This window comes from Vigna angularis, chromosome 6 (genome assembly GCF_016808095.1).
Source record: "Vigna angularis cultivar LongXiaoDou No.4 chromosome 6, ASM1680809v1, whole genome shotgun sequence".
In the NCBI taxonomy this organism is placed as follows: domain Eukaryota; kingdom Viridiplantae; phylum Streptophyta; class Magnoliopsida; order Fabales; family Fabaceae; genus Vigna; species Vigna angularis.
In genome coordinates, this window is record NC_068975.1 from 22,481,865 (window position 1) to 22,496,625 (window position 14,761).

General features: G+C 34.2%; 3 protein-coding genes across 5 annotated transcripts; 2 read left to right on the forward strand and 1 right to left on the reverse strand.

Moving 5' to 3' along the window:
* Nucleotides 1–1,918: 1,918 nt before the first annotated feature.
* LOC108341486 (pentatricopeptide repeat-containing protein At2g22410, mitochondrial-like) lies at nt 1,919–7,363 on the forward strand. Its single transcript, XM_052879272.1, has 2 exons — nt 1,919–3,108; nt 3,251–7,363. Exons 1-2 carry the CDS (start codon nt 2,379–2,381, stop codon nt 3,430–3,432), a joined length of 912 nt encoding a protein of 303 aa, XP_052735232.1. The 5' UTR covers nt 1,919–2,378; the 3' UTR covers nt 3,433–7,363.
* Nucleotides 6,134–8,441, forward strand: LOC108342244 (ammonium transporter 1 member 3). Its single transcript, XM_017579988.2, has one exon. The coding sequence runs from the start codon at nt 6,278–6,280 to the stop codon at nt 7,781–7,783; it is 1,506 nt and encodes a 501-aa protein (XP_017435477.2). The 5' UTR covers nt 6,134–6,277; the 3' UTR covers nt 7,784–8,441.
* Nucleotides 8,442–8,467: 26 nt separating this feature from the next.
* On the reverse strand, nt 8,468–11,618 carry LOC108342007 (E3 ubiquitin-protein ligase AIRP2). 3 transcript variants are annotated; one of them, XM_017579708.2, is made up of 6 exons: nt 10,833–10,940; nt 10,503–10,573; nt 10,180–10,330; nt 9,616–9,682; nt 9,222–9,453; nt 8,468–8,773 (listed from the first exon to the last, which is right to left on the reverse strand). In XM_017579708.2, the coding sequence occupies exons 3-6, from the start codon at nt 10,285–10,287 to the stop codon at nt 8,563–8,565; spliced, it is 618 nt and encodes a 205-aa protein (XP_017435197.2). In that variant the 5' UTR covers nt 10,288–10,330; nt 10,503–10,573; nt 10,833–10,940; the 3' UTR covers nt 8,468–8,562. The 3 variants fall into 3 exon arrangements, with proteins under 3 accessions (XP_017435197.2, XP_052735233.1, XP_017435196.2); XM_052879273.1 differs by lacking the exon at nt 10,833–10,940 and adding an exon at nt 10,701–10,777; XM_017579707.2 differs by lacking the exon at nt 10,503–10,573 and having other exon boundaries at nt 10,833–11,618.
* Nucleotides 11,619–14,761: the final 3,143 nt, after the last annotated feature.

Sequence of the window (14,761 nt, forward strand, 5' to 3'; positions counted from 1 at the left end):
TAATTTTGTTTTTTTCTTTTTCTAATATCAAATTATGTTTCTGAAAATTGAATTCAAATTAAAAATCTACTAAATCTTGATTTGATAACTAAATACAAATTAGATTGAATGGAATTTAATTTGAATAATCAGTTTATTTGATTAATTCTTTATACATGGATATGAATTTTTAGAGATATATGAATTTTGGGTTGTTTGATTCTTGCCTTGTTAACCTTTTTTTATTTTCTACAATTTTTTCATTTGATATTTGAATTTGATTTTCAATTTACATTTTTTTCCTATGATCCAAATTTATTTTCAATCACTAAACTCTCAATTTTATTTATAACAAAAAATTACTAAAAATTGATTACAAATTCAATATTTGTTTTTAAAGATTGATATAGGTTGTCTTTTATATTGTAAAATTTTAAAAAAATCTTAATATCTTGGATTCTATTCGACAATGAAAATCACTCTTGTTAGGCCAAATTGGGTTAGACCTATGTTAGTTGGGTTAAGTTTATTTAGGTTAAGTCAATCAAAGATCAAGATGGACAAGATTATGTTGGGTCCAAGTAAAGTAGATTAATTTCAAGTCAAGATTGATAAGTTGAGTCACACTTAAATCGAGCTGAATCAAGTCTTTCCTAGTTAGAATGAGTCAAATCGGTTTGAGTTTAATCTGATCAAGATAGACCAAGAGAAGTTGGCACTATATCAAACCTAGTTGAATTAGGTTTGAATAAACAAAGTCGAGACCTTCCTAGGTCAAATGAGTCAAATCAAGTCTGGATTAATCCAAGTCGAGTTAGGATGAGTGAGCCAATGTCAAGTTAAGTCGAGTTAAATCCACATCAAGTCAAGTTATTTTGTATCAAGTGAAGTTTGTTTCACACTGATTGAATAGAGTGGGATCCACAATAGGCTATATAAAGTTATGTCCATGTTATAGCGAGTAAAGTCAGATCAACATCAAATTGAGTTAAGTCAAGCCCACATTGGATCGACTTTAGTTAGATTCATATTAGGCTAAGTCAAGTCGAGCTTACCTCGTACCAAATCTAATGGGACTCACCTTAAGTCGAGTTAAGTTGGGTCCACCTTTGGCTAAGTTGAGTTTGACCCACCTTTAGTCAAGTCATGTTGTGTCTACATTACCAAGAGTCCTTTCGAATCCAAGTTGGCTCTTATCAAGTTGTAGCCATGTAAAGTCAAGTCGTGTTGAGTCTACATCAAACTATGTAGATTTGGTTCCATATTGGTCTAGCCAAGTTAGTTCACATTGAATTGAGACAAGTTGGGTCAAGTCAAGTCAGATTCATGTTAAGCCCAATTTATATTAAGTTATGCTAATTTAGTCTTAAACAATATTGACCAAGAAGATCAAATACATGTGTGGCCATGTTAAGTTAAATCGTTCTCAAGTTGGATTAGGTCAACATAACCGAACAAATTGACATTGATCCTAATCTTCCAATTAAAATTAAGTTGTAAATAATAAAAATCAATTAAAGATCAAAATATTTAAGGATCAATTTTGTACTTTAATAATAGTTTAAGAGCTCATGTTATTTGTAATTTGTTATATGTATGTTATATTAAAAGTTTGATGAGAATTACACACTTACATATGTTTAATTGTTATGATCTTATTTCATACTAGAATAAACTATATTACACTTATCATAAAAAAAAACACTACCAGAAATATGCTTATTACCGAAGGATTAATACCGACGACCTTTTTGGTCTTTCGGTAATTGGGCAGTGACATTACCGAAGGAATGCGCCCTTCGGTAAGGTTTAATTTAGTGAAATTACGACTTGGGATTTCACTATCCCATTCTCCCTCCCAAAATTGTGAAAGCTTCTCTCCCCCGTCGCCCCCCTTGCCCCCCTCGTCCCCCCCCCCCCCCCCCCCCCAATGGTGGTCATTTTTTCGCACTTCCCGCTTTCGTCGCCGTACACTGTCTCCCTCCTCTTCGCCAAACCCCAACACCACCCTTCCCTCCTCTGCGTCAAATGCAAACCCTCCGATGACATCGGCAACCCCCCAGAGCCTCCGAAGGGATTTGTCGCCCCTCCCTCCTTCGACGATGACCCCTCGAGACGGAGGACGAGATTTCCGCAGCCTACGTAGAGCTCTACGGCCTCGCCTTTAGCGGCGTTTCCATGCTCGCGAATGACGTCTTCAAAACGGACGCCATGGTGAAGCAGGAGGAGTTGTCACCCTAGGCAAGCTAGTCTCTCTTTGCGTTCAAGAGGGAGATCTCCGTTATGCACACCTCCTGTTTGATCAAATTCCCAAACCCAATAAATTCATGTACAATCATTTGATAAGGGGTTATTCAAATATCGATGATCCAATAAATTCTTTGTTGCTCTACCGCTAAATGGTGAGGGTGGGCTTTATGCCAAACCAATTCACCTTCCCCTTTGTTTTCAAAGCTTGCGCTGCCAAACCCTTCTATTGGGAAGCTGTTAATGTTCATGCTCAGGCCATTAAACTTAGAATCAGGTGTCATGCATGCGTGCAAAATTCAATTTTGACTGTCTATGTTGCTTGCCGTCAAATACCAAGTGCACGACAAGTGTTTGATGATATTTCTGACAGGACTCTAGTATCCTGGAATTCTATGATTGCTGGGTATTCTAAAATTGGCCACTGTTCTGGTGCTGTTATGTTGTTAGAGGAAATGCAACATCAGGGAGTACAGCCTGACGTGTTCACCTTTGTTAGCTTGCTTTCTGTTTCCTCAAAGAATGGTAATTTGGATTTGGGAAGATTTGTTCATCTTTATATCGTTACTACTGATGTTCAAATTGATTCAATTGTGAAGAATGCCCTAATAGATATGTATGCCAAGTGCGGGCATTTTCAATGTGCTAAATGTGTTTTTGATAGAATACTTGATAAAAACGTTGTTTCTTGGACATGTATGGTGAATGCTTATGCCAATCATGGTCTTATTGATAACGCTGTGCAAATTTTTAATCAGATGCTTGTGAAGAACGTGGTTTCTTGGAATTCAATAATCTGGTGCCTTGTTCAAGAAGGGCTTTACATGGAAGCTATGGAACTTTTCCACAGAATGTGTATTTCAGATGTGATTCCTGACAATGGTACTCTTGTTAACATTCTTTCCCCCTTGCCTAATTTCCAATCTTGCAAGTTAAATCCTTTGCTTATTAAATTAAATCCTTTGTTTATTAAATGTGAGTTCTGTCTCTGAAGCTAACTCTTTTTCTTCTGTGATTGGTTAAGATGAGTCTAAGACTATCAAACAAAGAGCCTGTGGGCTTCGAATGGGGTTCTTGATGCCTGTTGGTATACTTGCAATTAGACTATCAAACAAAGAGGAGAATTCAAGAAAGCATAGAATTGTGTTCTATGTTCATTCAATTTTACAGGCAAGTATATCTAAGTCCACATTACATCACAACTGATATCAGTGGGATTAATATTTTCTAAAGACACTCACACAAAGTAGAGAAACATAGGAAGAGAATTTAAACTTTTCTCTGGATGACAAACTTGTTCATATCCGTGCATTAGAGTTGCCTTTTTTATAGGCTACAATTACAATATAATAATAGTAAATGTTTCTTAACCACAAAGAAAGCTACACCACGTGATTTGTCTGCAGCTTTTCAGTTTTGAGTTTTTCCGTAAACGGTGCCTCTTAATAAACCAATGAGAATTGAAAGCTTTCAAATGAAGTATTATATGGTCCCATAACAAATATGCGGTACATATACTTGATTTATTTCTGACAACAACTCCAAATCAAATGTAATAGTTGGAATAAATTAGAGTGACTAATGTCGTACTTTAAATCAAATTCATACTTCAAAGTAAAGCATTTTGGCTATTAGTGAATGAATAAATTAGAATGACTAATGTGTTAGATTAGAATACAACAAATCATTTGGAAAGCCTCTGGATCTGTTAATGGCCATATATTAGTTTTATAAGGTTAGTACTAAGATTCAGAATTTTAGTTAATTTTTTAGCCTTCGTTGACCTAAGAAAATGTGTTTTAGGTTAATCATGTTTTAGTCAAAATTGGTTTGTCACTACATTTTAAAATTAGTAGTTTTGGTCTTTTGTATATTTTGAAATTTGATCAATTTAATCTCTAACGACAAAGTTTAAAATCCACCAAAACATGAAAGGACTAAAACTAATTTTTACCAAAATTTGAGAGAAATAATACAACATAATTCTTCCTTTAAATGCCTTAAAAAACAAGTACTCAACCTTACAAAACCAGTGAAAATTTAAAGTAATTAGACCTTTATGCTCCATGTTTATTAGCATTGTTAATAGAACATGATGAATATGATATTATTGTTGTTGTTCTTCACAGGGGATCCAAAAGAAGTGTTTGGTTCTTTGCACACTGGATACTTGGAACTGCAGTCACATTCCTGGGTGTCCTGAATGTATATCTTGGATTAGAAGCCTACCACCAAAATGGGTCTATAAACAAAATCAAGGATTACAAGTGTTTAAAGCATATAGAGTACTGGTGAATTTGAATTCAAAGATTGTAAATTACTTGGCTTATATATATAATTAAGATTTTTCAAGCGTAGATTGTCAACAATACACTAAACTAAAACAGCTAAAAAAAATACATTGCAGATAATTACCGAAGGCTTTTGCCCCTCGGTAATTACCGAAAGCTTTTGTCCTTCGGTAATTACCGAAAGCTTTTGCCCTTCGGTAATTACCGAAGGGCAAAGGCCGTCGGTAATGGTTAGCGATAAGGGATATACCGACGGTCATCTGACCGTCGCTAAGCCGTCAGTAATGGCTTATTACCGACGACTTTTGGATGTTTCCGAAGGATTATGGCCGTCGATAATGCCCTTCTTTACTATAGTGAAACTATTTAAATTTAGAAAAATATTTTAATTTCTTTAGTAGGTTAGTATATATATTTAGGATAATGATACTTTGATAACATTTTAACATCATCTACGTGTTATTATGTGATTGGTCCAAAATTATTCCACAATCAATGATAATAATCATAAATACCAACATAATCAATCATAGAATGACACGTAGATGGTATTAAATGTTATAAAAAAATATATTTAGTCGTTTATATACTAATTATACAATAATAGTAGTGTATATATGTATATAGCTATTTATATAGTAGTAAATACATTTATGACATTTATTTATTCCTTTAAAACTATCTCAAAAAGAGAAGTAAATATCCACCAGTGACTTTAAATATTGTTTCTCCTGTAGTGTTATATGTTTAACGATTAATCCTTGATTTTGATTTGTTTTGTCCCATTATAAAAATCAATTATCTTACACGCTTAATCGGTATTTCTTTTTAATTGTAGTTGCCCTGTAATAATACTACACAAATATAAGTATCTCATATAAGTTCACTTCAACATTAATATTCCTAACTTGGGTAGTTAATGTAATTTTATAAACCTTACCATTAATCCGTGCTCAAATGCTTAAATATATTTTTTTCCATTAAAAATTTTCTTTTACAACAATTTTTAAAGTACGTACTAGGTACATATATAAATAATGGTGTTTCTATAAACAAACCTACATTTGCTCGGACAAAATATGTTAAGCAATATATATTTATTATTTAACTTGAAATACAACTTTCATAAATTCTGAAAAACATACACTTTACCCTTATTATTATTATTAGTGCACTTAATTTGAAACGACAAAAGCTTTTATTGTGAAAAATTAATTCACTTAATTATTATTAATATTATAAATAATTCCAAGAGACACACACCTCCACAACTGAGAAAAATTATTAATTATTGCAAAAAAAAATTGTGTATATATATATATAAGATATTTAATTTATGGTGTTCACATCTATTTTTGAAATTTATTTTTTTAAATAAAAGTTTTTTAAATTAAAATAATTATTTTATCAATTTTACATTTTCTTTAAATTTAACCCTTTTTTAATTTGACATTTTAAATTTTAAATTTGACATTTTATAATTATAATAACAACAATAATAATACTTTTATTATTATCATAGAAAAATAAATACCGCGCATGAATGTATTTTTTTGTTATTATATATAAATATGTACCTTTTTTTTAGTTTCATATTTTAAATTAAGTAAACTGTTTATTTAAATTAAAATGACCTTGTTTAGGGTAGATATTTTTAACTGTTAATGGTTGAAAAGAAAACGTAAATGAAATTAGGTGTATAACTGAATTTTTAATTGGCATTTGGAGGTATATCTTGTCCCTTAGAACGGTTGAGCAGAATGCAGAACACTTACCAACTAGAAGAGTTAGGTAGCTATATAACTACCATTCAAAGTTTACACATATCTCTATTAATATACCAATTCCACCATTTCTTAATGATTCACTTCACAGTCACTAGAATGGGGGTTTCATGGGAAGAAAGTGTGACTTATTCCATCAACGCAATCTACCTTCTGTTCTCAGCGTACCTTGTCTTCGTGATGCAAATTGGGTTTGCCATGATATGTGCAGGTTCAGTGCGTGCAAAAAATGCAATGAACATAATGCTCACAAACGTCGTTGATGCAGTCGTCGGTAGCATCTCCTTCTACCTCTTCGGTTTTGCATTTGCATATGGCACTTCTAACCCTTTCATTGGCACTCATCTGTTTGCTCTATCCCACATTCCAAACGCAACTTACGACTATGCTTTCTTCCTTTACCAATGGGCTTTTGCTATAGCTGTAACAGGCATCACAAGTGGATCCATAGCTGAGAGAACTCAATTCAGTGCCTATCTTGTTTTCTCATTTTTCCTCAGTGGCTTTGTGTACCCAGTTGTTGCTCATTGGCTCTGGTCATCCAGTGGTTGGCTCAGTCCAAATTCAACTCACTTGTTCTTGGGTTCAGGAGCCATTGACTTTGCTGGGAGTGGAGTGGTGCATTTGGTTGGCGCAGTTGCTGGTCTTTGGGGGTCCATCATAGAAGGCCCACGGACTGGAAGATTTGATTCTTTAGGCAGGCCCATGCCTCTAAGAGGCCACAGTGCAACACTTGTTGTACTTGGGACCTTTTTGTTATGGTTTGGATGGTTTGGATTTAATCCAGGATCCTTTGACAAGATCCTTGTGGCTTATCCCGGCACGTCGGACCAAGGTAATTGGACCTCGGTGGGTCGCACTGCCGTTACAACCATATTAGCTGGTTCGACAGCCGGAATAGTTACTTTGTTTGGCCGAAGATTGTTAGTCGGCCACTGGGATGCAATGGATGCGTGCAATGGCTTGCTTGGTGGGTTTGTTGCCATCACGTCCGGATGCTCTGTTGTTGAGCCATGGGCCGCCATTATTTGTGGGTTTGTGTCGGCTTGGGTTTTAATTGGGCTGAACATTGTGGCCCTAAAGTTGAACTATGATGATCCACTAGAGGCAGCCCAATTGCATGGAGGGTGTGGCACTTGGGGTTTGTTGTTTACTGGGTTGTTTGCCAAAGAGGAGTTTGTTATTCAAGTGTATAATTGTGGTGAGATTGGGGTTTCAAGACCCTATGGTGTACTACTTGGAGGTGGTTGGGGATTGTTTGGAGCCCAAGTGATTGAGATTTTGACAATCTTTGGATGGGTGAGTGTAACAATGGGCCCTATATTCTATGCCTTGCAGAAGCTTGAGATATTGAGAATTCCTGTGAATGAGGAAGTTACTGGGCTTGACATTTCTTGCCATGGAGGGTATGCTTATGCTCAAGAAAACTATCATCTCAGACTTTATGGAGATTACATGCCTATTCAACATGCCCTATCTTAGTTTCATTTTTCTGTGAAATGTCTGTTACTTTTTCTTGGGTTATGTTGTGGATTAGCATTGTTTAAGGATTGGAATAATTTTAGATTATTGAATAATATTCATTAAACTCTGTCAAGATAAATTTTCTTTTTCAGTAAGTTTTTAGTAAGCTAAATATAATTTTGTCCCATGCCAAAATTTATAATTTTTTTTAAAGATAATCCTATTCGAACTATGGTAAACTGGATTAACCCACAAATTTTAACACGTTGTAATTGCCTTGGTTCAGTCGTTTTGGATGAGAGTTTTCATGAGGGAACACAAACAAAAGGGCATTAGCATCAAAGTAAGATCCTGAGAGGGACAGGTTGAGTAGGGTCCGTGTTATGCTTCAACATGCTTCAAAATATCATGAATGAAAGGAATCTTGTCAAGTGAGTGGATCCCACTTATTGGATAGACATTATTCTGTCACTTTCACGTCCTTTTCAATAGTCATTTGCTGCATCCTTATAGTAATGACTATCATTGAATTTGGATAAAAAATATTTGTATCATTGACTAATTGGCCTAACCGTGTTAAGTACAGTTTATGGTTCAATCAAATTTTGGTTTACCTAAAACCAGGAACATTATTATACTATAACGAGCGAATCACCAAATCATTAAGGTAAGGGACAACAGAATACTGGAACTTGAAGCAGGTTGGAAGAAAGCCAATTAAATATATACAACTAAGTTATGGTCTAAAATGGATGTACAAGTAAAGTGAACAAACTGTTTTCCAAAATCTCAGAAACTCATCTCAGAAATGGATCATAGAACACGTATCTGGGATCTGGAACAATTAAAGGCAACTTCTCTATGTAAAGAAACAGCCTCTTGCAATTCTCTTTGGAAATTGTCCCAATATCAACAACATCATTCATGTCTGTGTAAATCCAAAGGTCCCCGGAATCGATTCTCTTCAGGCTATTCCGGCAAAAGGGGCAAGACTGAGATCTCTCACACCTGAATCAACAACCACAATAAGTAAACTAATTTTGGTTGGTGGGGTGAGGTGGGTAAAAAGGAGGATGACATTGATGAAATCAAGGATTTTCCTTTTTTATAAAGTAAAAGCAATGTCAAAACAATTTATGAACTTATGAGAAATTCTCAACCTTTTAGTCAACAATTATTCTGTCTTCAAAAAAGTCGGTGAAGAATTAATGCTCCTCACCTAAACTGAACTTATCGTACCCTATTTTTACACACAAGATGTTCTCATTGATACAGAAACATCTGCACCACATGATTCACATCAAATAGTAGACAGACATCCTCTCCTTTTAATGTGACATGTTTCACTCATGTTGAAAAGACTTGGTTTTACTTCAAGAATATGATCAGCAGCAAAACATAAAATATAACTATAAAGAATATATTATGTAATGGAATCAGAATCAAAGAAATTTACCAATCTCTGTAGCACTGCAAACACATGTGGTGGCAGCAATCTGGCAACACAACTTTAGCTGTCACTTCCAAGCAGACTCCACATTCCTCTTCTCTTTCAATGTCAATATCAGATAGTTTTCCCTCCGTTAAGCCACTCTTTCCTTTGTACCTAAGAGCCACTTCTTTCTGTTTCCTTTCCTCCAAATCCGTGATGCCTTTCTCAAGTTGCAACAGAGCAGGAAATATAACAGCTGTTTATAGTCAAAAGAGAGAAACATAAGAAAAAAAAAACATGTTACTTTTATGCTAATCATCAAGAACATAAACACGTAGCTAGCTGCTCCTAGAGAGAGCAACAAGCACAAAGCTATACAAGTAGCCAAACATACATTTTCTTCACAGCATAGACTTACTGTAAAATTGTCTGATGCTTGCTTTCCTTTCATATATTGACATGGTATTATTCCCATTTCCATAAGTCTGCACACATGTTAAAGGAAAATTAAGTCTGCAAACAGATTATGACAATTTTAGAACAAGGAATGGAAAACTAGGAAGGAAGCATGAACATCAGGTTAGTGTTAAAACAGGGAAAGTGTTTTAAATTTATCATAGGATATTGTAAATTGCTTCTAATGATCAGAGTATCTCAGATTATACTTTGGGATTAGTTTTCTATCTTACAATATCTTATAGGATTAGCTCTCATATTTCTGAGTAGCTACCATGATTAGTTTTCTTACTTAAGATGAAATTGGAGTCTATTAATTAATATGAATAAGGGTTAGCGACTCAGTCTTTTGCACAAGATCGTTGCAAATCATCATATTCTAAAACAGCAAACAAGTCGTTGTGGATGGAAAAGAGACTTCAGTGAAAGTAATTAGTCAAGTTTTTCAACAAACATTAGATATCGACAAAGCCGCCACCAACAACATGGTAACTGAAAAAAATGAAAGCATTTAGAACATACATACCACATAAACTAGAACTCTCAGCAAACCCAGAGCACCAGCCAAACGGTAATCAGCCCACTGAACAAGAAATAGAAAAATAGGAGCTGCTGGACTGTAAGATATTCTCATCTGAAAGCATCCTCCATCTCTTTCCCTTGGATGGTCCAATGTCCTAACAAAGAGGGGAAAAAGAAAAAGCACATTAAGCACAGACTCACATCAGAAAAGGGCCATACTCTGCTAAGAGAATCTCTGTGACTGATCCAAGTACAAGCATGTCAATGCTATCAAGTTCCAACAAGGAAATTGAGTTTCATACAAATTTAGAGGTGCAGATCATGAACCTTTTCTTTAAAAAATTTCCCAGCTTCAAGGTCCCACTTTACCATCTCAAGAAAAACTCAGTAGCATTCAGCTTCAAATGACAAAAGGCACAATATTTACATGGATTACAGAAAAGGTATAAAAAGTGGTAGACAAAACAATCAATTCTTAAAGATCAAAGAAAAAAGTGCTGAACTTCAGTGATTAGCATGACAGACCCTCAATTAGAAAAAAAGATCAAATTTTGATCTGGGAATAGGAAGGAGAATGCATATGAGCTTTTGAAGATTAACTTCTCAATCAATCAATTGCCCCAAAAGAGAAAGATAATATAGAAAAAGAGAACATACAGAGTATTAGCATACTGAATATCAGCTTCCAGAGCCTTCAGAGAGTCCTTGAAGGAACACTTTCCCATAGATGTTTTCCAGAGAAATATTCTGCATGCAACCAAGGATTATCCCACAAAGACGATGGTATTATACTATACCAAGATATGTGATATGATATGACCTGACACTATCAAAATGACACTGTTACCCTTTCTAACTGATAAAGGTCAATTCAGTTGGTAAAATATACAAGTTCATATTTTTAAGAATGTAAAGTTTACTTCTTTAACGTATTAGAATTGATTTAATTGATAAAACATCACAAATTCATATTTTTTAAATATATGGTCGGCTTTTTCGGATTTGACAAATTTACTGGTAACTACTTCTTTACGTGTTTTTTTATTTGGTTTTAAGGTCTGTTTTAATTTTAGGTAAAATTTCAAAACCTAACTCTCTTTTTTAAATGTCCTTTTTTGTGTTAATTACTTATGTTTTAGTTTATGATACTTTTTTCATTCCAAAGAAGTTTAAGAACTTTGTTAATGAATACATTATTCTGGAATCTTAAACTGACCAATTCAGTTAAGAAAGCAATTTTTTTACACTTTAACTACCTTTTTGGTTAATGAAAGTTACCCAGATGAGAGAATTTTGTTACCAAGAATGCTATCTTATTTAATGTTAACAGCTCAACTAGTTAAACCTTTTTTAACAAAAAAAATAAAACACTAAATTTCTTTTTCAACTACTCTTGTTTTAGCTAACTGCATTTATTTTTAAAAGACTTAACAAGTTAAACCTTAATTACTTCTTCTAACGACCCAACTTGCATAAATAGTTTTCCAGAAAATAATAATAATACCTTCAATTCTATGTACTGTTTATGGCCAGTGGTATTGAAAAGTGGGTTACCATGTTGGAGATAGCACATTGCATATTTCAATGAAGAAGAAGACGATTTTGCCCCTTTATATCTTTTTTTAAGAAAAAGAGAATCCTTTTGATGAGCTTTGGTATAAAGATTTGATATTTAAAAGTGGGATTGTCTGAAGAGGACCCACATTGAATGAATCTTCTTAGGATAAGATTGTACAAAAGTTATAAGTACAAATGAAAGATATCAAAACAGATATTTCTTTTATGTGAGTTTTTTGTTTCAGGATTAACGGAGGGAAAACCTAGCATTTATAGGAAAGGATAAGGTTTGGTGGTTTTTTTAATATAAAGTAACTAGAAACTTCTCTCTCTAGATAATATATATTAATAGCCATCATCTATATTATTCCAGAGAATAAACTCAAGATACACTGCATTAATATTTTTAATAAGGAAGATTTTCTCAAAACAATATTTTTTTTTCAGTTATTTGTTTCTGAGTCAAATTATTCTAAGAGGTTTTCTTAACTTTTAAATTTTGTTATCTTTATTTATATTAAAATAAATTTTATATTTAAATTAAGTTTTCATATTAAAACAAAGTTATAATATTTTTTGACAATAATAAAATAATATTACACAATCTCATATACACATTTTTAAAATAAAAATATAAACAATTTACAGAAAAAATAGTTATCGGTTGGTATTTATATATATATATATATATATATATATATATATATATATATATATATATTTTGTAACATCTCAAAATACAGTAATAACCATAAATTAGAATTAATTACATTACAAAATCAAACAGTGCAGTCTTACACTAAACATCAACGTTCAAAAACCGAATGACATTAATTTCAGAGTTAAATGCATTAATACAGAAGTAACAAGAGTTCGGGACGAACGGTTTTACAAAACCAACTAACCGAACGTTCAAAATCAAAAATAACTAGTTATTTTCTATGAATAATCGGACGTTCTAAGGCTCGGCCTTGACTTCCACATCTACCAGATTCTCCTCTTCAATTATATCTTCCAACAAGGCATCTCCTTCTGCTCACATCCACATGGATGATCATCGCAATGACAAGACGGACGTACAAGGACGAGACAACACAAGAAAACACAGGGTAAGCTTATGTAATTTAATTCATACGTCAACATATAATTTAAACATTCCAATCACACAAGAATATTTCAACACATATAACCATCCAAAAACTCTCATTAGCCAGACTGCCCGGACTTTATGAATCTATGTAGCTACAGGCGTTCTTGCACTCGGGTGGTGTAGTAACTGGAATAATCACATCAGCTGCCACCCGAGGTTAGCTCTATCCAAAGTACCCCTAAGGACTAGGACCTCATGTCATTCCCACACATGACCTACCCTCCTCTACATGAGGACGAGTACTCACGGAACATCAGGATGAACAACCAGCATTAGCATGCCCACAGTCATACTTTACAAAATTCCATATTCATTCATACATGAGTCATTCCTCCCTGGAACGCTCGTTCAAATTCCACAACCATTATTTCATCTCATATACTGTTCATTCCTTATAATTTTTCACTTTAACCTCATTTTCGTCTTTCATTACAATTACATAAAATAACGAGCGTTCAGCCCTCTTCATAACGAGGACGAACGTGAAAACGAGATCGAGAACTCCTCGTTTCAGAACTGAATAAAACCGACACATCATATTTGACGAACGTCATTTTCTACTCGAATCAGTTGAATGAACTGACTCTAAGAAGATCAAATCATTTCTCAAAGAATAATTTAAGTAGGAAGGCTCTAGGCCAAATCCAATTGGATAAGGACACCTCAAGATGATTAAATGACCATACCGAGAACAATTTAATTATAGAAGCCGATTGTCAGTCAATGACCGAACGCGGTACACAGATTTACAGAATTTTGGACGAACGTTATTTCCACCCATTTGGTAAGTAACGACAAGGACGAGCGTTCGGTATAAGACCGAGCGCCACTCGTAACGTACGCTTTGGGTCAAAACCCATCGCGGAGTTGTACTCATAATAGAAATAAAAATAAAGGTAACACGAGATGGTGAAGTTAGAATTTAGGAATAACTGAGTGTTCAAAGGTATATTTATAAAGTTTCTCAACTCCTCACATAATACTTAGGGCATCTACGTTTGGCCGAACGCTCAAACGTAGCACTAATACAAGAGGGCGTTCGTCCTCAACTAGGATTCTTTCCGAATGAAAGAATCCATTACCAAATCATTTTCATTAGAAAACCGAACGGTCAAGGACCGTCCAGTAACGTACGTACACACTCATAAGGGAATTTCTTATCATAGTCAATGTTTTCAAATTTCAGTTTTAACATATAGTCTCACCCATCTACAATCATACCATATTCAAATAATCATGTCTTATATCATTAAATCACAGAAATCTCATACAGTTCATGCATCATAACATAGCTCCATCATTTTCATATCCAAATCAATTCAGCGAACGTTCATGCAACACATATTCATATAAATGAAGCTCACGACGCCGGGACTTCTTCTACGGTTTCTGAAATGGGATCGGAGAAAGGAAGGATGAGTTACAGTAGAGAGAAGGAAAGGTTTTCTAGAGAGAAGGAGGAGGAAATGGAAATCAGAGTTGGGAAGGAGAAGTGCATGCAGAGGAGAGTGAACAGGGTTTTCAGAAAAATCATTTTTGTCTGCCCCACGTCCAAACGAACGTGCGCTCTCCTGTGGACACCTGTCCTCCACTACTGATTTTCGAATCTTCCATTCTTGACACTTGGCGTCAGTGATCAGAGTTTTGGGTGGGTTTTTAATGATTCTGAGCAGGGTTTTGGACACATTAAATGAGATTAAACAGGTAGGGTTTGGGTTAAATTTCCGAGGTCTGACATATATATATATATATATATATATCACAATCCCATATTTTAGGTAACATAATCAATTTAAGGTAATTTGAATATAAGAAACTTATAAATATATTAAATCATAGTATATAGAAGATGTATTTCTCTTTATTCATTTATATATTA